Genomic DNA, 25790 nt, shown 5'->3' with positions numbered 1-25790 from the left:
TTCCACCACGAGTCATTTTTAAGATTTTATATGATTCAATACTAATAAATAATAACCATAAAAAATACTAATAAATAATAAGTTATTTAGAATTCAATTCAATCCACACAATTAACAAAAATTCGAAATGATGATGTAGATTAAAATTTCAAAATCCAACCCAATTTGTCTAATTGGCTTATGTAAATTAAATTGGATTGTATTAAATTCTATTTATTCATAAAACAGAAGTAAATTGATAATTTTAAAATTCATAAAATAATGCATTAGACATGAACTTTTTCTTTTAAAAAAAAAAACAATTCTCTTGTTAAAAGGGTGGAAGGCCATTCTCTGGATTGTTGGTAATCTATCACCAATTACGATAAAAGGTATTAGATTGTCAAGTTATTAACTTAAATTTCTATTTCTTTTTTTCTTTTTTTTTTTTGAGAAACTTAAATCTCTAATTGAAAAAGGAAATACTCAGTTAATACAACAATTGGTCAATATGGTAATTACATCACATGCATTCAAATATTGACATCCAAATTGTACTTGGAAACTTGTCCTTTTCAATCCAAAATTGAATCCATCTTACATCATCACCCTACAATTGCCAGCTAATCTTCACTTCAATTCCCACTTTCAATCCCGTCATTTAAAATCGCAAATTACCCACTCAATGTTTCATACAAACACTCTCTTCTTCATGTCTGTAACGACACAAACACAAGAGCCCTCACAACTTCAACCCGGTTCGTCAACCTCCAAACCGGGTTCAAAGAAAAGGACACGCCAAAACGACACGCCGTTTCGGGGAGTGCGTAAACGGAGGTGGGGCAGCTACGTTTCGGAGATACGGTTGCCAGGTGAAAAGACCCGGATATGGCTCGGGTCATTTGGGTCAGCCGAGAAGGCGGCTCGGGCTTATGACTCTGCGGCTTTCTATTTAAAAGGCAACTTGGCGACTCTTAACTTTCCGGCCTCGGCCGGCGCGCTTCCTCGACCGGAGTCTTGTTCGAGGAAAGACATACAGGTAGCAGCCGCTAAAGCTGCGGCTCTTGTAGAGATGGGCGACCGGATTGAGTCGGAATGCAGCGGTTCGGGTGGTGAACCAGACTGTGGAGATTGGTGGGAAAGGGAAACGACGGCGTCTGATGAAGTGAAGGTGGCGCCATTGCCGAGTCCACCCAGATTTGACTCGGACATTGGGGAGCTGTATTGTTGGATGGATGATGATAATTTTCTACTGGGGTCTTGTTTAGAATTGTAAAGGACTTTTTTTTTGTGTAAAATATTATAAATTTCAACAACTAAGAACTTTGCCTTTTCAAAAAAAAATGTCATTCATTTAATTTTTAGATGGTTTGTCTCTCTCTTTTTTTTTATTTTGATTTTTTATGAAATTTATGTCCCATCCTCAAGTCACTCCTTTTAAAAAAAAAAAATCATTCATTTAATTTTTAGATGGTTTTTCTCTCTCTTTTTTTTAAAATTTTGATTTTTTATGAAATTTATGTCCCATCCTCCTCAAGTCACTCCTTCCAATTGTACGGGAAGTTAAATCTGGATGGCAGAATTTTTTATATAAGTGAGAATTAGAGTTCAAATGGCCTTTTGGAATCGGAGAAACTGTAAGGGTAAGAGTTTTGAGTTTTTATAACAATATTATGGAAGTTAATTTTAATTTTTTTTAATTATAAAATAATTGAGTGGAAATAATTTTTTTTTACAAAATATGAATGGAATTAAGAATTTTTTAATATTAAAAAATATTTAAAATTTTGGGAAGTGTTAATTTTTTTCTTCACAAAATGTAATTAGAGTAGATAATTTTTTAATATTAAAAATAATTTAAAAAATTAGACGATGTAGTAAATCAATGTACACGGCATAAGGGTCTCAGATGATAACAGTATTAAAAAAATGATAATTAAAGAAAACACATTATTATAATGAGAGCAAGAACTATAGATGGCCAAAGGATGGTATCGGCCTTCAAAAAAAGTCTATGTGTATTTGTGTTCGTGTCGTGTCATGTTAAATATACATTTTTTATTTTGTTTCTTTTCTTAGGCCTGTCCAGGCTAGACATGTATGTTGTGTTGGAAATTGTGCTGCATCGTTCCTAAAGCCGGCTAATGGGCCGGACGGTACGGGTACTTAGCCGAACGGTACGAATATGATATGTGTTCGTACAGTATGTACTATACGAGTACGTTTTGGTAAAGCACGCAGTATGGCACGGTTTAGATATTAGGCACGCGAGTTTTAAAAATACGGCACGATTAGAGATGGGTCAAAACACGATACGCGAAAAAACACGCAATAAGTACGTTTTATTTTTTAATGAAAGTAAACTTAAAAGTTTATGATTTTAGAAATAACTTGAAATTGAATCTTTTAATATCTTTTATTGGCTCAAGTTTTTTAAATTTATTTAATTTGTAGTTTCAAAAAAATTATAATTGATTTATGTTTATAATTTATTAAATAAATAATTGATAACATGATTTTAATAAATAAAATTATAAATATAATAATTTTATAAATATGTATTAATATTATTATAAACTATGATATATGATTCTAAGTAATTTTAAGTTAACAATTAAGTTAATCCTTAAAAAAAATTATTATTATTATTATTAAGTGCTAAAAAAGAATTCTAATACTATAGAGTCAAACTTAGCAACTAATATTACATTCTCTTATTATTATTAATGTATTATTATTGAATATGGACTTGAGTTTTGAATTTTTTATTCTATTAAATTAAAATAAAGGCATATGGATAAAAAATATATATATAAGCTTGAAAAAAATAAGACAACAACTTAGCATATGCTATTAAAAAAATAAAAAAAATAAAAACGTTTAGTGGGTTATTTTTCTTAGGCACGGCATGTGTGGGCACGACACGAGTGGGCACGAGCACGAGCACGTGTGTGCACGGCACGGCACGACACGAAATGAATAGTGAGCACGGCACGGTACGAGCACGCGTGAGCTTCTTTTGATGGGTCTGGGCCGGCACAGCACGGCCCGTTAGCCATCTCTAATCGTTCCTTAAAAAAAATACAATTACTTTTTTATCTTTTTAAGAGAACATGTCAAACTGTTCGTATATTTTTCACAAGCCAATATATATATATATATATTTAGTTCATGTACTTTTAGTTAAATTCAATAGAATGTAATACTAAGTTGGACATAGTAGAATTTTAATACTTAACAACAAAAGTAATAATTTTTTTTACAGTTAATTTAATTATTAATTTAGACTTACATAGAGTAATTGATCATAATCTGTAATAATATTAATACATAAATTTTATAAAATTATGATATCATTTATTCATTTAATAAATTATAAATATAAAAAAATTAAAATATTTTTTAAAATAAAGAATTAAATGAATTTAAAAAACGTGTGCTAATAAAATCTATTAAAAGATTGAATTTCAAATTATTTGTAAATCATAAACTTTTAAGTTTATCTTTTATTTTTTTTGGAACTGATAAGCATCGGGTTACTATATTACACAGATATTACAACTGATATGACAGTAGATTATTGCACTGATATTTACAATCAGATATATATGTCTAGGACTTATATTATTACATTTTTATTCTATAAAGAACATGCCCATCCAAATACCCCTCACGGAGGAAATATATCTCTACTCAACTTATATTTCACAATGAAAAAAGATGTTACAAATAATCTCCACACAATTATGTTTTAATTAAGAAATGTTGAGTTTACGGAGACTCGAATCATTACCCTTATAGTCATGCTTGACTTTAAAAGCAATGGTTCACCACTAAACTACAAGCCCAAGTGGCAAGTTTATCTTTTATTAAGAAATGAAACATCCTTCTTGTGGGGTTTTTATGTGACTTTAATCTAGCCTAACTTGCATGTGTGTTGTACTTTGCTGCGTGCCCTACAAAACGTACTCATGCTATACCGTGTTGTGTCACGTGTTGTCCAGTCCGTTGGCCATCTCTAACGGACATATTTGATCCTAATTTTATCTCATCAACGCTCTTTGATAACTTCTAATCTTCTATATTAATATGGATCCCTCTAAGTTACATGCATGTACCTTACAACCCTCTCACATAAATAGTATTCATACACTATTCATGTGAGAGGGTTGTAAGGTACATGCATGTAACTTAGCATTACCCTATTAATATTTATTTTATTGTTGTATTAAATTACTTAAAAGGGTAAATAATATTTAGATATACTCATCTGCTATTCTAGTTTAGATAATCTAATTTTATAAACTTTATTTTCTTTTAATTTTTTGAACGGTTGTCTCATCTTAAATATTATATATTTAACTTTTGTAATCATGGATGAAATTAGTTTAGAGGGATACAAAACTATTAGAAGCTAAAGAAGTCATTTAGTAACGTGAGATCTAATTAATTGTAGTAAAAATAGTAGACATTTTGATAGGAGTTGTATTCAAGTTTTTTGTGTGAATATTTTAGTTGAATAAAGTCATTAATAATTTAATATTTCATTCAAATATTGAACAACAATGTGCAATTTCAAACTATAATATTAACTAAGTTGAACCACTTTGATTTTTCAAATATTGAAGAACAATCGGAGTGAAGAATTTATTCATTCAGTAAAAACAACAAAAACTTGGGAAGATGTAAATAACTATGTCCCAATTCATAAATTCCAAGTTCTGTAAACAGCACCCCATGCTACGACAAAGAAGGTGATGGGGATCTATCTACCAAAAACGATTGGAATAGAGGGCAAGCACTTATCAAGTGTTTATAGCATAGAACCACGCCTGCGATGGGGACAAAAAAAGAAGTTTTAAAAAACTATATGATTGCACGTACACTGATATTGATTCGAAAGGAAATTAGCACGTCCTCATAGTCAAATTCTTGGCGTGAGTCATCAACTTAATAATGTTTTAATAGAGGAATTTTTTTTTATGGATATATAAACTTTAATAACGAAGATAAAGATTACGAGATATTACAACTTTTTTTTCTCTCCCTCTTTAATAAGATTTTTTTTTGTTTTTTCAGTAGGGTGTATGAAATAGAAGGATAATATTTATTATAACAAGGGTAAGGCAGAGATTGAATGGAATATAATGAGAGATAAAGATTATTTTAAATTTTTTAATAATGTTAATTGAGAAATTGAGGGTGACGATATAAAATAAAATGATCAAATATCACCACTCTTTTAATAAAAGTGTTGAGGACCGATTAAAAAGACACTAAAAATAATAAAAAGTTTATCTTATTTTTCTTTTTTAAGTACTAAGAACATTATCTTGTTTTCTTTTTTAAGTACTAAGAACATTCTCAGAAAAAAAGTATTTAAAAATTAAAAAATTTATTTTTAAAAAAAATAAAAAACTTGGGTTCGAAAAAGTCGGCCCATCCTTAACAAAGGGCTTGGCTTGGCTTCGCCTGGGCCTTTGCATTAAGTCAACAAACGTTGGGAAGAAAAATATTGGATTCAATTTGAAGACTAGATTAATCTATTGAGTAATAAAAAATCGTTAAATTAGTTAAATAATTTAATGGTTAAGATCATTTTAACTATGAAAGTATTGAGTTAATTTAGGCACGCTAATAACGTAGTAGTCTGTTTTTGCATAATCACAATATGCCACATTTCATTTGAAGAAATTGCTATTTACCACTAGCATGGTTAATATTTATATAGTACTCCATTATTTCCGTGATGTTAAAAAATAAACGGTAAACATATTTCAATAAGGGCAAAAAATTCTTTTGATGTATTTTTGTTCGTCAGATATAAAAATAAGTTAATAATAGCAATATTTAAAACAAAAAAAATATTAAAAAAATTATTTCTCCCCTTTTATCTTCTTATTACTTTTCTATCACATCTTTATCATGTTTTTATCAATCTCACCAATAAATAGTTGCAAGAAGTGAGCCACTCATGTCAATGGCCGGCACATGAAAATAAATTGTTAAGTGTAGAGAAAGATGAGAGAAATAAATTTTAAAAAAAAAGGAAGAAAGAGAGTGGGTGGGTAGAGAGAGAAAGACAAATTTCTCTCATCTTTTTCCACATCAAGCACCACTTCATAGAAAATATTGCAAGCATGGCCCTAATGGTTTATTTTTTTTATTGATCTATTTTTAAATGATTTTCCTCTTTTATCTAATCATTTTGAGTTTTTATGAAATTTAAAATACCATTTTCCATGTGACTATTGATATCAGTGAGACTGAGTTATTGAACAGCCAATCGAAAACAAATAAGGCCCAATTTGAAAGCCACTAAATATGATTAAACACCGAATTTCTGGGCTTTTTGGGGCCTTGGATTAATTCAATAATGGTTGGGTCGAGATCGGGCTTGGCCGAACTTAGCCCTTGCACGCCCATTTTCCAACTCTTAATCAAAGAGAGCTAAAACAAGAGCCACCCACTCAGGCACAACAAAGCTCCCAACAATATAAAAAAAAATTTCTTTAAACGTACTACGCTATAAAAAATAAGTCAAATGGAGTTTGATTCATTTGGGAAAAAAATAAATAAAATAAAACTTAAGTTATTTGAACAGGATACAATTTGAAGAGTAAGTTAATCTATGCGTAATAAGATCGTTAAATTAGTTATAAAAAGTTTGATGGTTAACAACTTTTTAACTATAAAAGTGTTTTGAGTTAATTTAGGCACGCCAAATAACAGATTGTTTTTACATAATCACAACGTGCCTGATTATTAGCGAACATACAATTTCAGATGCGTAATAGATTGGTAATTTCGTTTTGACTTGTAACCGTAAAACGGTAAACGATATATGGATGATAACTAATAAATTAGTGAAAATATACGAGATAAGGGAGATTGCAACATTACCACATACATTCCTATTTAGAATTTCATCAATACTCCATTTCCATTACTATACTTCGATGGAGGGGGGATTTTCAAGAATGCTACGCTTACTTATAAGGTGTTGTTTATTAAATGTCTGAAGTTTGAAATTTTACAAGTTTTATATCTTTTTTAAAAATTTACTTATTTGTTTTTTGTGACTTATGTATGATTTTCAAATATTTATATTTAAATAGATAAATAAACATTTTTCCGACTTTTATTTGAACAAAGAAAGTTTTATATGAGAAGTAAATATTATATTAAAAAAACATCTCTATAAAATATATATTTATTTCCTAAACTATAAAATCTAATCTCTTTTGTTGTTTTGATTTGCAAAGATGTAAATGTCAAATAAGCATATTTAAGAAGTTTTTTATTTATAGAGGCAATTCACTTATATTCAAATATTAAAAAAGATAAATATATTATTAAAGTATTTGTATTTAGACCTATTCATAGTTTAGAAAAATTTAGACTCATTTAGGTTTCAAAAAAAAAGAAAAAAAAGAATGCTACCTTAGTTGGGATATCTAGAGTTTGTTTGTTAAAGAAGTTTGAAATTTTATTAATTTATACTTTTTTCAAATTTGCTTATTTATCTTTTTAATTTATGTATGATTTTCAAACATTTGCATTTGAATAGAAAAAATAAATTTTTGTGACTTTAGTCTGAGAAAAAAAAAGTTTGAATGAGAAATATATATTATATCTCAAAAATATATCATTAAATTAAATATACTTATTTCTTGAACTATAAAACTTAAAGTCTTTAACTTATAAGAACTATATTTCAGATTTTTTTTTATATATAAAAACAAATATAATGTCACTTACCTTCAATTTTTTGGGATAATAAAGATAAAAGGGTATAATGGTTATAGAGGAATCTTATTGTCCATTTTTTAAAATTTGGGTGTGTTGGTGACTATTTTTCCAAATCTTAAAGGTGTAGATATCATTTTCCCTATAAAATTTGACTTTTTTAAGAAGGAAGTGCAATCTCACACATTTATGCAGACAATTTTGAGTGTACGTACCGCAATTGTTCTCAAGAAAGAAACTCAAACAAAACACAACAATTTTTCTTTCTATTTTTTCTTTTAGCATCATACAGTTTGTTTCATGAAAACATTATGATTCAACTTACGTCAATCATATTCCAAGAAAGTTAAATGAAGGAATAATGCTATACATATGCAAATTCCTCTTAATAGGCTGCCAAGTATATTTCTCTTCTGTATATATAAATTTGGAAAATTTCAGGTTTGTTATGTACATTTAGATAATTTTTTGGCAAATCCAGGAAATGCATACATTTGACATAAGTTTGTCAAATGACCTTCATATTAGTTAAGAAAGATTCTCATTATTCATGCTAAAATTACCAATTTTTTTTTCCTGTCTTTGCCATTTCTTTTACTTTTAACTTTTTTTTCCTTCTATTTATTTTTTAATTAATCTTTCAAAAAAGAAAATGTTCTTAACCAAGAATCTTAACAAATTGTTTCAACATCACATATGATGATCAAGCTTTCATTCTCCCAAGTCCATTTGGTTAAATTAATTTCAAAAAAGTTGATGGTAAAATTTTTGACATGAATTGAAAATTTGGTATGCATGCCAAATCAATTATTAGCCAAAAGTTGATCAATTTTTCTTTAGATTTCCCCCTTTCTTGTGGAAACTAACAATAAATTTGAATTCATTTTCTTTGTTTATTTCCATGCAAAATTTTCGAAGGTCAGGGCAAAAACAACAAGCTGCTGCTATCCGGAAAATTTGGTAATGATGCATCCAAGATTATTAGCTAACAATTTATCAAATTTCCTTTAGAAATTCGATTTTCTTTCCCCTTTTCTCTTGTTGTAGAAATTTGAATTCTTTTCTTTTTTTTTTTCACATGGAAAATTTTTCAAACGGCAGGGCACCAACAATAAGCTGCTGCTATCCGCTTTGGAAGGTTTGATGCATAAAGGATGGCCGTGGTATCCGCTTCTTGAAAAGCGATTCTATGAAAATGAGGGGAAAGGCAGCAGCTTCTGGAAAAGCACTTTGGGCTGTTTGCATCGCTTGCTTTCTTGCAGGATCATTCTTCAGGGGATGGCCTTTCGCTTTCCTGAACAATAATCAACAAATTCCAATAAATTATTCGAATCATATCACCAAGCTAGCTGATGAAGTCACAAGTGATTGTGATCATGACAAAAATAAGCCTTTGGTAGTTCATCGTTATCGCGACGTTGTTAGACATTGCATGTGTATATGTATTTGTTTCAACTAAATCAATATCGTAGCTATAGGGATTGTGATTATAGAATAAAAATTTTGATTATTTGTACTAATCCTAATTAATAAACTCATCCGTTGGGATTTGTTAATTTGATTCTTTTTATGTCAATTTGAAATATCTATATGTATCAAATTGGTCTGCATGTGTATCAAAATCACACTAATTATTATTATTTTTGTTTTGATTTTAAGCAGAAATTGATTGGAGGAAAATCTTTAGATGTCATGGGAGAGGTCCTAAGGACTCACCAAGCTATTCAGTAAGATAGAAATATATAAAATTTCTTCGATATTTGATAATGTTAACAGTTTCATTTTCTTGATGAATTTCTGTGTGAACTAATACAGGTCACTTGACAAAACAATTTCAGCATTGGAAAAGGAATTAGAAGTAGCTAGAGCAAGCCACATTGATGGGAAATATTCACTAGGCATAGCTAGTAATCAAAGTTTGCGAAAGGCTTTTGCAGTTATTGGAATTAACACAGCTTTTAGCAACAAGAAAAGGAGAGAGGCAGTTAGAGCCTCATGGATGCCTACAGGTTCGATAGCTCTTCTAATGCATATCTATTTCTCTTTACCTATTTTTTAATGTTTAAAGATCTTAGTTTCTATGATTATAGTGCAATTCGATCTTAAACACTATTATACGCATGCACTTTGTTAATTTAAACTTTTCTAATTATTATTTTTTAAATATGATTATTTACTAGTTAAATTGTTATTAAAAAAATGCAAACATTAGCACTTTTTAAAGTATAGATATGACCCTAATATAGTAGCGTATGATTTATAAATAATGATGCAAAACTGGTATTAGAAAACTGAATTTATGTACCAAATAACGTTATATAGACTAAATGATTATTTTAAATATGCAAGCATCGACACATAAGAAGGGCTCTTATTTAAGCAAGATGTTTGGATTAGAATATGTAAGATCATGCATGGAATCAATCATAACTTTTGGTTTTTACATGGAATGAAAATTCCCAATGCAGGAGAAGAATTAAGGAGAATAGAGAAAGAGAAAGGGATAGTGATAAGATTTGTAATAGGGCACAGTGCAAAACCAGGAGGTGTACTTGATAAAGGAATTGATGCAGAAGATGCTGAGCATCAAGACTTTCTTAGGCTCAATCTTATTGAGGGATACAAAAAACTCTCTACAAAAACCAGAACGTATTTCTCAACTGCTTTTTCAATATGGGATGCTGAATTCTATGTCAAAGTTGATGATGATGTCCATGTCAATCTAGGTCTGCTCTTTATTACGAAATTTTACGATCTTAATTTTTTATGGGTACTAATTGCTTCAATAGATAAAATCTCGAATGAGTTTTAAAAATAAAATTTTCAAGTGATAACAAATTTTTATTTGGTTTTAACTTTGTTAATTGATAGGCACGCTAGTGAATACACTTGCAAATCAAAAGTCCAAACCTAGGATTTATATTGGTTGCATGAAGTCAGGACCAGTCCTTTATCAAAAGTGAGTAAGTGAGTTTGTATATTTAATTTTTTCTAGCTTCAGAATTGTTGTTCATGCACCGAAGTAAATAATCTTTTGAATTTAAACTTATTTTTTCTTCGGGTAGGGGGATGAAATATCATGAACCAGAGTATTGGAAGTTTGGAGAAGAAGGAAACAATTATTTCATGCATGCAACTGGCCAAATCTACGCCATCTCGAAGGATCTTGCTGCCTACATCTCTTTCAACTCGTCAGTTCTCTAATGCGGATATTCGCATTTTATAAAACATATAAATATTAATGTCACTTTGAATTACTCGTGAATAAATTTGTGTTTTATAAAATGTTAATTTCAGATTTGGAAATTATTTATTAATTGCGTATGTTTTGATAATATATGGCAGGCCAATATTGCACACCTATGCAAATGAGGATGTATCATTGGGTTCTTGGTTCATTGGCTTGGATGTTGAACATGTAGATGATCGTTCGATGTGTTGTGGTACACCTCCAGGTAATTCAATCCTGACCCTTTGATTGATGATGGACCTTGATCAAAGGATGATGTTCGTTTTCATCACCTTGTTAATTGAATTTTCTAGATTGTGAGTGGAAGGCAAAAGAAGGGAGTGTATGCGTGGCGTCATTCGATTGGCCGTGCAGTGGGATATGCAATGCAGTAGAAAGGATGAAAGAAGTGCACAATTCTTGTGGGGAAAGAGATGGTGCTGTTTGGAATGTTGATCTTTGGCGTCATTCGATTGCTAGCTAGTGGTTTATGTGGAAAGAGAGAAGCACGCAAGTTTAGACACTTTTGTTTGTTTCTTCAAATTTATTAATTTTTGATTATCAGAAAAAAATATATATAAACATCATTTTTTGTAGACAAACTTTAACGACAAGTAATAAATTTGAGGTTTTGTATTTAATAAGCAATTATATATGGAGGCATTTACAATTGCTTCACAAATGGTTTTTATTTAAATTTATTTTCTAAAAGTATACATTCCCCCTTTAATATGACGAAGTAGACATTAACACCCATTTACAATTGGGCTGCTAAATATATATTTTTTATTACACAATCTTAGATTCCTCAAAAGAGTCTTCTAGCACATATAATAATGAGGATAAATGAATCAAATCTTTTTAACTAGTGGCGAAGTTACCAACATTTTCTTGGATGGGTTTTTTTTTGTTTTAATTCAATGCTTTTTTTATTATACAAGATGTTGATGCAAGATTTTGGTTTCTGCTCGTCGACGACCAGGATCTCTCCTCAACCCTTTTAACCGAGTAGAGTAACACCTCACCAGGCTTCTTCTCAGCAGACTCTTGCGCATACAGAAAACTGGTCAGAGCACGTCGGGTGTTTCCCCGACGTAAACCCTTCGAGTAGGGATGGCAATGGGGCAGATATGGGTTGGATCTACTCTGCTCCAAATCTAAATCCATAATAAAAATCAAGATCCGTATATGCTCCAGATCTGTTATGAATCCATATTTTTCGCTCCATATCCAGATCCAAAAAAGAAATAAATATATATATCTGCTCTAAATCTGAAAAAAAAATTAAAATCCAAATATGCTCTAGATCTGTCATGAATTCTAAAATTCAGTAATAAAAAAGTAATAATTTTTTGGATTGAAAATTGAAGGCTAAAATGTATTGATAACAAATAAATTATATAATTTTTCTCAAAAATATAATAAATATTGTAGCTTATACTTTTACACCAAAACAACAAATAAGAAAGATAATAAAATATCATTCAGAAGTAATTGCAGGAGTAAGATCAATCTAATATTCTATTGTCTCTTTCATCATTCTAGTATCCACGATACACCTACCCTCATTCCTACAACATTAGATAATGACATATAAATTAAATATGATTTATATTTAGTCCTTTATTAATTTTATTATGACCATATTTGACTAAATATATGAATAACTATATTCCTTAAAAATTATTTGGCCAATATAATAAAATAAATTACCAGGTTATATTACTTGTCTTGCAATTTGAATATTGCATGTACATGCTTTGAGGCTGGCTGACCTTTAAATTTACAAAACTAACCTTTAAATTTTAAGAGTTTAAATGCATAGTAAATACTACTAATATGCTATGAATAAAATTTATTATCATTATCATTCCACAATTATTAAGAAACTTTTAAAATAAAATAAAATTAAAAGATGAGTGGATATAGATATGGATTTAGATATTAAGATAAATCCATATCTGCTCCAGATCCGTCTTAGATCCGCACATCGATATCCAAATCCGATCCAAATCCATTTTAAATCAATCCAAATCCAATCCAATTGAATTTGGATCACGTGGATCTTGGATCAAATCCAATCCATTGCCATCCCTACCTCTGAGACTCAAGTCAGAAATGTAGGTTTACTTTTTTGGGAAACACGACCACCAATCTTGTGGCTATTTTATGATCTCTCAATGAATCGGATACTTCCCAATTTTTCTCTCTCTATTTCTCAGTCAAAGACTCTTTTCCTAAGCTCTAATCTCAAAAAGTCTAACCCTTTTACCTTCGTTGATTACCTTTTTATAGCCTTCCTTCGAATTTGACTGCCCTTACGATCCACGTCTATCACCTCCCCCCAGCTCTCGAAAGTGGGTGCTTGACTATCGTAGTTGTGGCTGAGTGGGCTTCGTGCCTAGATTCTCGGATAGGAGTACACGTCTCGTTAACCGTTATGGACTAGGTCTGCTAACTCCAACCTCTAGTAGGAATGGCTCTCTGCTCCTAGTAGGAGGCTAACTCGTGCTATGGTCCAAAGGAGGGCGTCCTCGTGAACGAGCAGGATATTCCTGCTCGTGGAAACCTGCTACCAGACTTCTGCCCATCTGCTCTCTTAAAAGGAGGTTGGCTCCTCGTCCAGGGTATGGCTGGTCTTGTTGAATTATATCCCCCAAACACAAGATAACTTTATTAATAAGAAATTATAAAACACATCTAATAAAGGGAAACATAATTAGCCTTATCCCTAAAAATATTAGTTTTAAATATCATTTGAGATTGTCTGGATAATACATATTTATCCCTGAAATAATAAATTCGGACAAGAATTTGATAATAGGTAGGAGACAACACAACTAATTAGAATAAAAATTCTTATACAAGTTTCAATAAGGATAATTTTGTAATTAAATAAAAAAATTCCTGAGAGCCTCTCTGAGGCTCTGAGCTTCACCACTGCCTCTAACCATAATTGTCCCTAGGGTTTGGGGAGACAGGATTTCTGTTTGAGGAAGACCAAATTAAACAAGTCATAAACTTATGCTGGCTATAATATAAAACCAGTAGATTCAGGGGGTATAACCGTATAAACTTGGATAGACCTTTCTGTACATTTTTTTAAACTTAAGGGGGACAAACATAAAATAAGCTTAGAGTCTTCCATATTTTCAATTTCAGGGTGCCCAGTTCCCCTCAGGTATTCACCTGATTCCGCCCCTTATTATCCCAATGATTGAAGTTCTCTAAACTCTTTTGAATTACTCAAAAGAGTCTTCTAGGCTATGACACCTTATAATTAATTTGTGATGACAAACAAACTATATTACGAGCATAGATTTAGCTCAGGTAAGAACATTTTTGTAATAGTATTTCATAACTTAAATAGAGTAAAAACAAAATTTAGAAAATCTCCTTTGCCTATCCAACACTTCATCAACCTGTTTAGTTTCATGTGATCATATCAACAAATCAAGTAATCAACCCACCAAAATTGTTAACTACTAAACAAAATACAATTCAAATAGGCACACATTTGAGTACACACGCAAATGTTAACAAATAAGAAATTCAAATAAAATACAGCAATTTTTTTTTCCTGGTTAGCAGCGGACAGTTTGTTGAATCATGAAAATATTATGATTCAACTTCCATTAATTGTATCCCATGAAAATTAATTGAAGAAACCTTATATATAGAGGAATTATTAATAAATATATGCAAAGTCCTGTTCAGGATGCCAATATATTTTTCATCTTTATAATAATTACAATCATTTTCCATTCACCATCAGGGCATTTTCCAATCATCGTTCATTTTCTTCAAAGGTATAGTAGCTTCTTAGTATGTATATTAATTATTTTTCGTATATAAGATTTTCGAGTTTGTTATGTAAATTTTGGAGAAATTTAATTTTTCCTAGATCTGGGAAATGCATACATATGGCATCAGTTAATCAAAAGACGTGCATTTTGCTAAAAAAAGGTTTTCATAATTATTAGTCATGCAATTGTTTTGTTTTTTTCTTTGCATTTGACTTTTTTAATTTCTTTTTTTGAATGATCTTAATTAAGAATTTGAAAAAATTTTTAACATCACATGTGAACAAGCTCTTCACTTTTCTCAAGTTCATTTGGTTGAACTAATTCATAAATTTGGCATATATGCATGCATAGAGATTATTAATTAGCTAATTGAAGATCAAATTTTCTTTAGCTTTCAATTTATTGCTTTCCCACATTGAATTTAATTTCTTTTCTCTTTTGTTTTCAAGGAAAGTCTTTTAAAGGCCACAAAGACAATTAAGCTGCTGCTATCTTCAAAGAAGTAACATTTGATGCACAAAGGGTGGCGGCGGCAGCAGCAGCAGCAGCTTGAAAGTGATTCTAGGAAAATGAAGGCAAAAGCTGCTTCTGGAAAAACACTTTTGGCGCTTTGTATTGCTTGCTTTCTTGCAGGATCATTTTTCAGTACATGGACTCACACTTTCCACCAGGACAATAATCAACAAATTCCAATCAATTTTCCCAATCATGTCACCAAGCTAGCCGATGAAGTTACAAGTGATTGTGATCATCATGACAATAAGCCTTTGGTAGTTCACAATTATCGCGACATAGTTGGAAATTGCATGTCTGTATGTGTGTGTGTGAACTAGAAAACAATTAATTACTTAGGTGGTTATGCAAATAAATAGCTATAAGATTGTGATTTTTCTGAGAATGGATACTTGATAAAAGTCTCCTTTCTATGTTGTTTAGATTAATTCCTTAATTTTGATTGGTATATGTGTATCAAATTCTTTATATTAATCGGTCTAAATGTATATCAATATCTCATTAATTTTTTTTCTTTTAATTTTATGAAGAAATCTGTTGGAGGAAAATCTGTAGATGTAATGGGAGAGGTCAAAAGGACTCACCAAGCTATTCAGTAAGAGTATATACATATAATTTCTTCTACTTTTTTATAAATTTGATAATTAATTTTATTTTCTTGATTTTTGTTATTAATACAGGTCACTCGACAAAACAATTTCGGCATTGGAAATGGAATTAGCAGTAGCTAGAACAAGTCACAATGATGGCCAAACTTCACTAGGCATAGCAAGTAATCACAGTTTGCAGAGAGCTTTTGTGGTTGTTGGAATTAATACCGCTTTTAGCAGCAAGAAAAGGAGAGACTCAGTTAGATCCTCATGGATGCCTACAGGTTCTTTAGCCTTATCTATTCATCTTAATTTCCTCTTCTCAAGTTAATTATGAAACAACCCTTAAAAATTTTTCACGTGCATTACAATTTGAGCTTAAATATTATTATTCACATCTTTCCTATCAATTTAATTAAGATCCTTTAATTTTTTGCCGCTTAACTTGTTATTGTTATAAAAAAAGTATAAATGTCCGCATTTCTAAGTGGTTTTGACTTATGTAGTAGTATTTGTACTAAAAAATTGTGCTAAAAAATGGTGTGTATGTGTTAAATAGCAATATGTAAGTTAAATATATATTTTAAAATATGTAGGTGTTTACACTAGAGAAAGGGTCTTAATAATTTAGCAATAGGTCTTAGAGTTGATCAATATAATGACCATACATAGAATGAGTTATAACTTTTGGTTATTGCAGGAGAAGAATTAAGAAGAATGGAGAAAGAGAAAGGGATAGTGATAAGGTTTGTAATAGGCCACAGTGCAACACGAGGAGGTGTACTTGATAAAGCAATTGATGCAGAAGATGCTGAGCATCAAGACTTTCTTAGGCTCAATCATGTGGAGGGATACCATCAACTCTCTACAAAGACCAGACTGTACTTCTCAACTGCTATTTCAATTTGGGATGCTGACTTCTATGTCAAGGTTGACGATGATGTCCATGTCAATCTAGGTCAGTACTTTATGATTTCAAATATATAAATGGGTACATCCTGGTCGTTTCAACTTATAAAATCCCGAACGAGTTTAATATACACTTAAAAATAATGATTTTATTTTTTATTTACTTTGTTTACAGGCATGCTAGTGAATACACTTGCAAATCACAAATCCAAACCTAGGATTTACATTGGATGCATGAAGTCAGGACCGGTCCTTTCTCAAAAGTGAGATCATACTTTTCTGCTTCTATCCGTAGACATTTTGTTGTCTGTGAAATGATTTATTTAAGTTTATGATTTTCATTTATTTATTTATTTATTTTTGGGGAGGCAGAGGGGTGAAATATCATGAACCAGAGTATTGGAAATTTGGGGAAGAAGGAAACAAATATTTCAGGCATGCAACTGGCCAAATCTATGCCATCTCTAAGGATCTTGCTGCTTACATCTCTATTAACTTGTCAGTTCTCTGATGCGGACATTCATACTTTATTTTCTTAAAAAATAGAATATTAAGTTAACATTTTAGAATATTTAGTATGATATGCGCTTTTCATTTTTTGTTTTTTAAATAATCTATGGCAGGCCAATATTGCATAGATATGCAAATGAGGATGTATCACTGGGTTCTTGGTTCATTGGCTTGGAAGTTGAACATGTAGATGATCGATCTATGTGCTGTGGGACACCTCCAGGTATGATCATAATTCAATCCCGACCCTTTGATTGATGATGGACCTTGATTAAATGATGATGTTATCACATTTACTTATTGTATTTCTAGATTGTGAGTGGAAGGCAAAAGCAGGGAATGCATGCGTGGCATCATTCGATTGGTCGTGCAGTGGGATATGCAAATCAGTAGAGAGAATGAAGATTGTTCACAATTCTTGTGGGGAAGGAGACGATACTGTTTGGAATGTTGATTTTTGAGCTTTGAGTTTTACACATTTCTTGTTTCTTCAACTCCTCATGTTTTGTTTACACAGTTAAACGACAATTTGAGGTTTTATATTTCCAATAACAGGGAATTAAAGAGGCACTAATATTATTACATGCATGGAATATTTTTTCAAACTTGAGGGAAAAAAAAAGTGTTTTCGAGTTCAAGAACTGATGACTTGAAGAGAGCATTCATTTTGATAGAAAAAAGTTGTGATATTAAAGGTCATGAGAAAATAGCACTGGATGCTACAGCATTGAAAATTTCTATTCAGCTCTTACAAACTACCATGAGAAAATATAACATAAAAAATAAAAAAGGAAAACCGGCACAATAGAAAGTGCCCAGAAAGATGGCCATCTCTCAGGACACATATTCTGTATAGATTGAGACATTTGTCTACCTTACCACCTTTTAGTTTCGCCATTTAATTGTGAATTCCCATGTCAATCTTGATCAAAACCTGCAAGTGCAAACGAAAAATTCAGATTAAACCCTATAAAGTTAGTCAAAAATGAAAACTGTAAACTCATAAGGCGAGAAAGCTAGAAGCTACAACGTTTCTCTGTCCAGCATGTTTTAAAGTCATGAAACAGCTGTAAGCCTGTAACTAGATTGACTATGACAAACATTGTCTACTGAAATTTTTAAGTTTTCAAGTGATCAAATTTTGCTCATTTTTGTGATTTTATGAGAAGAAACAGCAAAAATCAGCGAGTCTAAACAAAGAAATTTGAACAAGAACAAATTTTTACCTCTTCATTCCTCTCTTTTGCTATCAGTACTTGCACTTGTTTTAGTAGCAGGCTGTTTGAATGAGCTATTGTTTCCTTCAAAATGCGGAATAGGAGCGACTGTCATGGGCACCGAGACATGTCTAACAGCCCTGCAGAGATTTGTATATTTTCTTACCACATCCTTGTACACACTCAACAATTTCTCCACATCACCAGTTGTTAATTGACTGGCCTCAGCTTCCATAAAAGGGTATCCATACCCACCTGATTCCATCATAGATAAGTCAATATCTGTGACAAAATCTTGCATACTGTTCCTTGTAAGAAACAGAAATATTTCACTGACTTGTCAAAAGGGGATTTGGGATCTAGAACAAAATATTCCTACTGCTGATAGATTAGTAATAATGTTTCTCATAAGGAATAAAATAATATTTGTCTAGGAAACATAAGAATTTACTGGTGGTGAAGCCTCTTGAGTTGGTACAAGCAGCCTGGGTTTTCGAACCCCACTTGCATGAGTGGGAAGAGATTGGATTTCCATTAGGCTATACATATATTTAAATAAATAACTTACAGAAAAAGATAGAATTTTTAAGGGGAGTTTAATATACCGCTAATAAATACATATAGTATATCCAATGAGTACTGATGTGGTCCAAGGTCCTGGATTTTATTAAAGTCCGAGAAAGCTATTACAACATATGGTATAATATAATATAATAACATTACACTCTTACACCGCAATAGCTTTTCTGAACTTTAACAAAGTCCAGGATCCTAGATTGGATAATTTCTAATATCTAATGTATGTCTGAGATAAATAGATGCATGGATCTTTACCATTCCTCAGAAGAAAAATAAGGTATACCTACATCCTGAATTCTTGATGTAGCAATTTACTTAGAAAGATAGATTTATAAGTCTAAGACCAATGATTTTCACCAGTTACATACCACCAGATATTTTTGGGGTTTGAAGCTCACCACTTGTAATTGTATTGTTGCCGTATATTCTTTGAGATGGACCTACACGTCTCTGCTCTTCCAAGGATTTTCTGTCATTTGACATGGCTGAGGCTTCTATTCGTGTGACGTCATGCCTCTCTGATTTGATCACTAACAAGTCAATAGTGTAATAAAATCTAGCATAGTATTAAGCTATGGAAAAAATTATCCAAATACTGCCAAAATATATGGATTTGACATAAAAATAGAAGTCATATCAAGAAGTTTTAAAGTCAAACAATTTTGACCAGGCACATATCCACCATATGCTTTTCAAATCAACTCTGTTTCTTAATCTTGTTGGCACAAAACATAATCTTTTTAATACATTAAGACAATACAGAGAGCAAGAAACAAAAGTCCACTAGACAATACAAGCTATTTTACTTGTTTCACCATGTATTCTTACCAGGATGTCCCTGCTCTCCTAAGGTTTTTATGCCATTTGAGGTGGTTGATTCTTCAATAAGAGTAACTTTGTTGGCTAATCTTGCAGCTTGCATACTTTTCTCAAACTCAGTTTCCTCCATAGAAAGTGATTTAGCATTTAAGTCAAGAATAAATGTCTTGGCTGAGACAAGATTTGTGAAATAATAAGCTGCTTCTGAAACAAGCATTGCCTGCCTCCGGTACAACTGAATGAATTTGATGTTTGAATGCAACTGAGGAGGATTGGCCTGACAATGACAATATAAAATTATCAGCCCTTTATGTTAAATCAATCATTACTTCTGACAGAACTCAGGAGAAAAAAAGAATCGAAAACCCCACATGAACATGAAGTAGATAATACCGACAAACATGACCAAAACTGATCTTGAAGCTGGTAACACCAACAAACATGAACAAATACTTATGAGTGATTAACTCAAAGCAATTAATCCATGAAAGATCCTAATAACATCAACTAAGCAATTGGGGGGAAATTATTTTCTTTATCCAAGTTTCAGTCTAATATACCAGAAGAAGTTGGCTTTCCAAATAAATTTTCACCAAAAGAACTTAGAAAATGATGTCTCATCAATCAATCAATTGAAATTCAATTATCAAGAGAAGATGACCAAACAGTGAATGTTCCAGAACCGGCTATATCGTCAGAGTTATCCAAAGAGATACTCTCCAAAAAAACTAATGCAGATGAAAATTCAGCATTTCCATTTCGCTCATGTTCCTCAAGAACTCAATTTCAAATTTCCAACTGCTAATAGGAAGTATAAGCCACCATATATCTTAATAAGGACAAAAAGGGGACTTCGCAAGCTTGCAGAGACATGGAAACAACATGCTCAAAATAGACTCCCCAACCAACAATGTTTCGTGAATTTAATTGTTTACCGGCAACCAACAAACTCCAGACAAAAACTTCAATATTGGGCTAATATAGATTTCAATAAGACAATCAATTTGAAAACATGAAAATGTAAGAGTCTGTCAGTGAAGATTGAAGAATATGTTATTCTATCAGATGACCATGCATCCTCTCAATAGTTCTTTTAACTTGCTTCTTTCCTACAAGGTCGAACAAAATGACCTCTATATCTTCATAGTATCTCAAAGGCCATAGCAAGCCACTAATTTAACAAGTGTTGAATTTGAATGTTAATTTGAGAATGTGGAAGTCAAAATATGATTTCAATTTAATATTCTTTAAGGTAAGAAATGAAGTCGCTAAAAACAAACAACATATTCACCAAACAAAGATCTCAAGAAAAACTTTATCATGAATGCCAACTTCAATATTTCAGACTAAATATGCACAATAGAGGAACTGTAATTCAAAATAGGGAAGTGATGATAGGCGGAATGGCAATTTACCAAGGAAACCTTGCCTTGATGATAATGTAAATTAGGACGGGAAGAAAGTCATCAGCTCCTCCCAGCTCAACATTTTCCGAAATAGATGCATTGAGAAGCAAATTGTTGATGATCCTGCAACAATTCATAATACAAAGAACCTTCTCACGAGGAGCTTTAAGAGCATTGATCTTCTGCAGTTCTTTCTCGGCAAGCTGGGAATACAAAAAAAATATCAAAACTATAACAATAGTTTTGTAATAGATGATGAAACACATTGACGGTAAAAGTTAAAGATATAAATTCATAAACTTATAGCCACAGTCACTTGCATAAACAACCCTCTTCCATGCAAGAAAAAGGTTAGAAGCCATACCAGCCACGAAGCTTCATTTTGAAGAAACGTTGGTATATCCAAGTGTTCAGGCCTCAAGAAGGTTTGCAGCAAACATATCTTCTCTGAAATTTCTTGATCAATCTTCACATCTTCAGAAGTTGATGCAAATGTCCGAGAAAACAGTTTTGTCATGACATATTTCTCCAGACCCTGCAATACGCACACACCCGCATAAATTTCACATGAGAATTATGGAGAGCATCCTAGATGCCTAGGTGGACAGTATTTTTGGGGACACAAAAACTGATTTAAGCATAAAAGATAAAGAAACCCTCTGCCTAAATTAGTGACACTTCTAAATTTAGACAACATGCACCCAGCCACCCACTGAAAGTTTCGAACAGCTAAACAAGGTTGATCGGAGTTCAGGATTCTATATGCTATCACTTCTAAAATGGGTAATGGAATCACTTCATAAGTAAGTGGGTCATTGTAAATATTAGTCCCCAAGTACATAAAATTAAATGAGATTTCATTAAATACAGAGGACAACAATAAGAGTCACACACTAAAGAAAATCTTAATTTTTTTTAAAAATTAATTACCTCCATAGCCGACTCAATAGCTTCAATGGTGGCATTAGCCCACAAGGGATGATCTTTAATAGCAGATTCCATTGTCGTGAAGAATTCTTGAACTCTTTTGCCATCATTTTCGGGGTTCGCATTGTTAAATGAAAATGATACTATGAAGCTGAAATCAAACCCAACACAAATTAATTTTTTATAAAATTAAAATAAACTGCAAAAAAACAAATTAAAGAAAAAAAAAAGACCTTTTGATGGAGCGAACGAGATCGAGGGAAGCGGGGTTGCGCATGCGATCGAGAAAATCGTAGAAGGTCACTGCTGAGGGAGCGGCGGCGGACGCCGACGACGACGACGAAGTGTCCATTTGGAAATGCTTTGGGTGAAATTGACGAAAAGGAAAGTAAATGCGGGCTTGAGCAACAATTGTGATTTTGCTAAACCCATTACGCTAAAAAGGAGAGTTGATGATATTTGCTGCGATTTTGATTTGATGTGTTCGAGACTTGGAAGAAGATTAATGGAGATGACCGTTTGGTTTCGCACGTGATTCTTAACTACATTAAACGGTCAACGAATGGGCCGGGCCTGGCCAGAAGTTGGCTTTTACAAATGACATGTTGCTTATCGCTAAGACAGTGCCCCGACCAATAGAAGCTTTCCATTAAATCAAATCATTGTGTCCCATGATGATATTCATTCAAGTGTGAGTATCCTACGTAACTTGTCCGAACTGCAGGCTTCTATTGCTGAAGCGATGATACACACAACCAATATAAATATTTCTCTTAATATTGATTTGTCTATAATCTTTAGTGAAGCTATCATGGACCCCCTGTAAGAAAGCATATGGTACATTTGAAGCAATATAATTAATTATTATAAATATGACATGTGTAATTAAATTTAATAAAACTATTATTTATATGTACTTATATGTTAGTTTTTAAAAAATAAATGAAAATATGATATAGTTGATATGGTATCTCTAATATATTTTAAAAATTTTCTCCTACCACACCTATTTCATGCAATGGAGGAGTTGTACTTTGTTTAGAATTTCACGAGGTGCTTTTAGCATCACTCATGATCATATTAGATTGATGCATTAGGCAGTATCACTTGCAAAGTTGCAATAACATAAAGTAGTAAGTAGAAATTCGAAGAGTCAAAAACCAAGGGTAAATTTCTAAGAGTCGGACAATAGAAAAAAAAAATTTAATTTAAGGTAAAATGGAAAATTACTAAATTTATAAGGTCCAAGTCCAAGTCATAAGACAATTTATGGAATAGAAGCTTGCTGCGAGTTGATTGGATATAATCAAACTCAAGCCATAAATCTACTTAAGAAAAAAAAAAGAATGAAGATGGCTGCTTCTAAATCAGAAGAAATTTTACTCTTATAATTATATAAGAGAGATTTAAATCCTTAACTTCAAGAATGATATCGGAAGGTGTCAACTGCTAAGGAAACAAATGGTCGACAGTTGACCCCCAATCTTGTACATACATCTTATATTAGCACAACGCATACTTGTTCAATATTAGCCATTTCGCGTTATACAAGAAATAATTTTATCCTCTAAATAATATGAATAAGTAAAAATGCTTTCCACTCATTGTCTGTTTTCATTTAATTGCTACACTTGCTCCCAAACAATGATCTGCTATTCCATGGGAAATTGCATTTTCTGCTCCTTACTCCGTTGCAGCTGTTTTTGTTGTCTAAATATTATTTTTTGCTACTTCCAAACTTTCAAGCAACTTAATAATGGAGAATAAATCATTTCTTTTCTCCCCTCTAAATGTCCTCCTCTTTAAACAGATCCAATAATGCAAGTGCCTGCATGTTGTAGATTAAATTTAAGATATATATATATATATCATGCAATAAACTATATATTGTTTATACAAGTGATGAAACTTGAGCAACCCAGATTAAAAATAATGTTATATGGTATGAATATTATTAAGAATTAATTAATACCTCAGGCACAGAAAGCTGCAATCTGAACTTTGGACCATCATAGTGATACAGTATTGGCCTAAAAGCATCTTCCTCCAGTGGCTTGCATATCTTCTTGATTCTAATTCTAACCTGATGAAATTTTAGTTTCATAAATACATAAGATTATCGTAATAAGTTTCTTTAAATTAATTACTTTTAGATTAGAGGGATAATTAATCAATAATCGAACTTAATTAATTTAATTTCTGTTAATTACCTGGGCAGGAAATCTAGATTCACCTCTGCATTTTTTGTCTTCCCATGCGGTTGGGTCAATATTTGATCCTCCGAAACTCACAGCCTTCCAATTTAGAAAACACCATCAATTTTATTACGGATTAGTTAAATAGCCAATTTCATTTAAAGTCAATAGTTGGTAAATTGAACAAAATTCTCAAAGAGTACTTAAAATGAACCTGAAAAACTCCATGAAGCTGGTGGGACGTATAGTTATAGAGAAAAAGAGGCAATCCTGGAGTTATTGCCCTTACAGAGTCCTTATACTTCTGTGGAAGCCCTGTAATAAAAATTTGTATGAAAAAATTGTACATATTTATACACAACATTTTTCTGTTGCGAACATCTGCAAAAATTAAATATTACCAAAGAGCTGGCGGCGGAGATCCTCTTGCATGGTTTCATTATTACAAACAAAAATGTAACCTCCCAAAACCTCATTTCTCGGCAGCATTTCTCCCGGTGGCAATGTCTTGTACCATTTATGATGATCAGTCGCCGGATGCATTTTAACTGATAAATTTCTCGATGGCATATCATTGAAACAAAATTTTCTATAGTAATAATCATCAACATTTTTGTCCATCGACTCGTTTCTGAGATGACTGACGGAATTTAGCCTTGCCGCTGTATTCCCCCAGGTTTCGTGCTCATTGTCCAAGGAAGCCCTGGCCTGTTGATACTCTAAATTTTGTTGCCATATTGAACTTCCAATGATGGAATTCATCATGAGGAGACATATGCATGCACAGTGTGTTTGCACTATAAATGTCACTTATATATCTGTGTGAAGAGTAACTAAAGTCTATTGATTAATTTTAATTTTTAAATTTTTTTTTTTTTGGGGGGCATGAATCATGATTCATCATGCGCTTTCGGTCTTTAAATGGGTCCTTTTTGCTTTTCTCTTTTTCTTGTAGCTTTTCCTCAAAATTTGAATCAAAGAAGGCGCAAACATTACGATGCACTTAAATATAAAGTATTAAAAGTCGCTGCAGGAAGCATTATTGTTACTCTGGTTTGATTTTTGAAATCAAACGTCTCCCTCCATTTTGTACTAGTGACTACTTAGCTTGTGGCTGCCGATCAATATAAAAATTTGGGATATTATCATTTTCCCACCAAAGGTATTCTGACACATCATGTCAGTACCACAGTTTGGTCATACTATCAATTTACCACCAAACATTTAAATTGTTAGCATTTTCCCACCATTCCGTTAAAACTCAGTTAATATGTAACGGAAATTTTTTAAAAAGTCAATTTTAACCCTGGAGCATAAAAGACCATGTAATTAATCTTTTATGAATTTCGTAATTAAAATCAT

At 31.8% G+C, this 25790-nt stretch overlaps 5 protein-coding genes across 6 annotated transcripts; 3 read left to right on the top strand and 2 right to left on the bottom strand.

Moving 5' to 3' along the window:
• Positions 1-576: 576 nt before the first annotated feature.
• Positions 577-1630, top strand: LOC18047418 (ethylene-responsive transcription factor ERF023). The gene has a single exon (XM_006441744.2). The coding sequence runs from the start codon at positions 665-667 to the stop codon at positions 1253-1255; it is 591 nt and encodes a 196-aa protein (XP_006441807.2). The 5' UTR covers positions 577-664; the 3' UTR covers positions 1256-1630.
• A 7293-nt stretch (positions 1631-8923) lies between these two features.
• Positions 8924-11441, top strand: LOC18047417 (probable beta-1,3-galactosyltransferase 8). The gene is made up of 8 exons (XM_006441743.1): positions 8924-9124; positions 9391-9455; positions 9544-9737; positions 10197-10454; positions 10600-10687; positions 10794-10919; positions 11074-11183; positions 11272-11441. The coding sequence occupies exons 1-8, from the start codon at positions 8924-8926 to the stop codon at positions 11439-11441; spliced, it is 1212 nt and encodes a 403-aa protein (XP_006441806.1).
• Positions 11442-14644: 3203 nt separating this feature from the next.
• On the top strand, positions 14645-17894 carry LOC18047416 (probable beta-1,3-galactosyltransferase 8). Its single transcript, XM_024188722.1, has 9 exons — positions 14645-14766; positions 15213-15533; positions 15807-15871; positions 15957-16150; positions 16567-16824; positions 16951-17038; positions 17148-17273; positions 17399-17508; positions 17598-17894. Exons 2-9 carry the CDS (start codon positions 15276-15278, stop codon positions 17744-17746), a joined length of 1248 nt encoding a protein of 415 aa, XP_024044490.1. The 5' UTR covers positions 14645-14766; positions 15213-15275; the 3' UTR covers positions 17747-17894.
• Positions 17895-17898: 4 nt separating this feature from the next.
• LOC18047415 (vacuolar protein sorting-associated protein 9A) lies at positions 17899-22735 on the bottom strand. 2 transcript variants are annotated; one of them, XM_024188723.1, is made up of 8 exons: positions 22467-22735; positions 22237-22384; positions 21671-21841; positions 21330-21509; positions 19910-20177; positions 19480-19599; positions 18512-18757; positions 17899-18219 (listed from the first exon to the last, which is right to left on the bottom strand). In XM_024188723.1, the coding sequence occupies exons 1-7, from the start codon at positions 22583-22585 to the stop codon at positions 18516-18518; spliced, it is 1248 nt and encodes a 415-aa protein (XP_024044491.1). In that variant the 5' UTR covers positions 22586-22735; the 3' UTR covers positions 17899-18219; positions 18512-18515. The 2 variants fall into 2 exon arrangements, with proteins under 2 accessions (XP_024044491.1, XP_024044492.1); XM_024188724.1 differs by lacking the exon at positions 17899-18219 and having other exon boundaries at positions 18725-18804.
• A 945-nt stretch (positions 22736-23680) lies between these two features.
• Positions 23681-25202, bottom strand: LOC18047414 (B2 protein). The gene is made up of 5 exons (XM_006441739.2): positions 24830-25202; positions 24643-24743; positions 24444-24527; positions 24206-24316; positions 23681-24061 (listed from the first exon to the last, which is right to left on the bottom strand). Exons 1-5 carry the CDS (start codon positions 25191-25193, stop codon positions 24020-24022), a joined length of 702 nt encoding a protein of 233 aa, XP_006441802.2. The 5' UTR covers positions 25194-25202; the 3' UTR covers positions 23681-24019.
• Between the last annotated feature and the right edge of the window lie 588 nt (positions 25203-25790).

Source organism: Citrus clementina, unplaced genomic scaffold (genome assembly GCF_000493195.1).
Source record: "Citrus clementina cultivar Clemenules unplaced genomic scaffold, Citrus_clementina_v1.0 scaffold_3, whole genome shotgun sequence".
Taxonomy (NCBI): Eukaryota; Viridiplantae; Streptophyta; class Magnoliopsida; order Sapindales; family Rutaceae; genus Citrus; species Citrus x clementina.
This window is presented reverse-complemented; position numbering and strand designations above follow the sequence as displayed.

Excerpts from the sequence above, each read along its gene's own strand:
- LOC18047414 (XM_006441739.2), bottom strand. The coding sequence starts at position 25,193 with ATGATGAATTCCATCATTGGAAGTTCAATATGGCAACAAAATTTAGAG. Across the intron at positions 24,528-24,642 it reads AGCTTCATGGAGTTTTTCAG|GCTGTGAGTTTCGGAGGATC; the intron begins GTTCATTTTAAG and ends CTAAATTGGAAG. Across the intron at positions 24,317-24,443 it reads AATCTAGATTTCCTGCCCAG|GTTAGAATTAGAATCAAGAA; the intron begins GTAATTAACAGA and ends AAATTTCATCAG.
- LOC18047418 (XM_006441744.2), top strand. The coding sequence starts at position 665 with ATGTTTCATACAAACACTCTCTTCTTCATGTCTGTAACGACACAAACA.
- LOC18047416 (XM_024188722.1), top strand. The coding sequence starts at position 15,276 with ATGCACAAAGGGTGGCGGCGGCAGCAGCAGCAGCAGCTTGAAAGTGAT. Across the intron at positions 16,151-16,566 it reads ATCCTCATGGATGCCTACAG|GAGAAGAATTAAGAAGAATG; the intron begins GTTCTTTAGCCT and ends TGGTTATTGCAG. Across the intron at positions 17,039-17,147 it reads GGACCGGTCCTTTCTCAAAA|AGGGGTGAAATATCATGAAC; the intron begins GTGAGATCATAC and ends TTGGGGAGGCAG.
- LOC18047417 (XM_006441743.1), top strand. The coding sequence starts at position 8,924 with ATGAGGGGAAAGGCAGCAGCTTCTGGAAAAGCACTTTGGGCTGTTTGC. Across the intron at positions 10,688-10,793 it reads GGACCAGTCCTTTATCAAAA|GGGGATGAAATATCATGAAC; the intron begins GTGAGTAAGTGA and ends TTCTTCGGGTAG. Across the intron at positions 11,184-11,271 it reads GTGTTGTGGTACACCTCCAG|ATTGTGAGTGGAAGGCAAAA; the intron begins GTAATTCAATCC and ends TGAATTTTCTAG.
- LOC18047415 (XM_024188723.1), bottom strand. The coding sequence starts at position 22,585 with ATGGACACTTCGTCGTCGTCGTCGGCGTCCGCCGCCGCTCCCTCAGCA. Across the intron at positions 22,385-22,466 it reads CTCGTTCGCTCCATCAAAAG|CTTCATAGTATCATTTTCAT; the intron begins GTCTTTTTTTTT and ends GTTTGATTTCAG. Across the intron at positions 20,178-21,329 it reads TAATTTACATTATCATCAAG|GCCAATCCTCCTCAGTTGCA; the intron begins GCAAGGTTTCCT and ends TGTCATTGTCAG.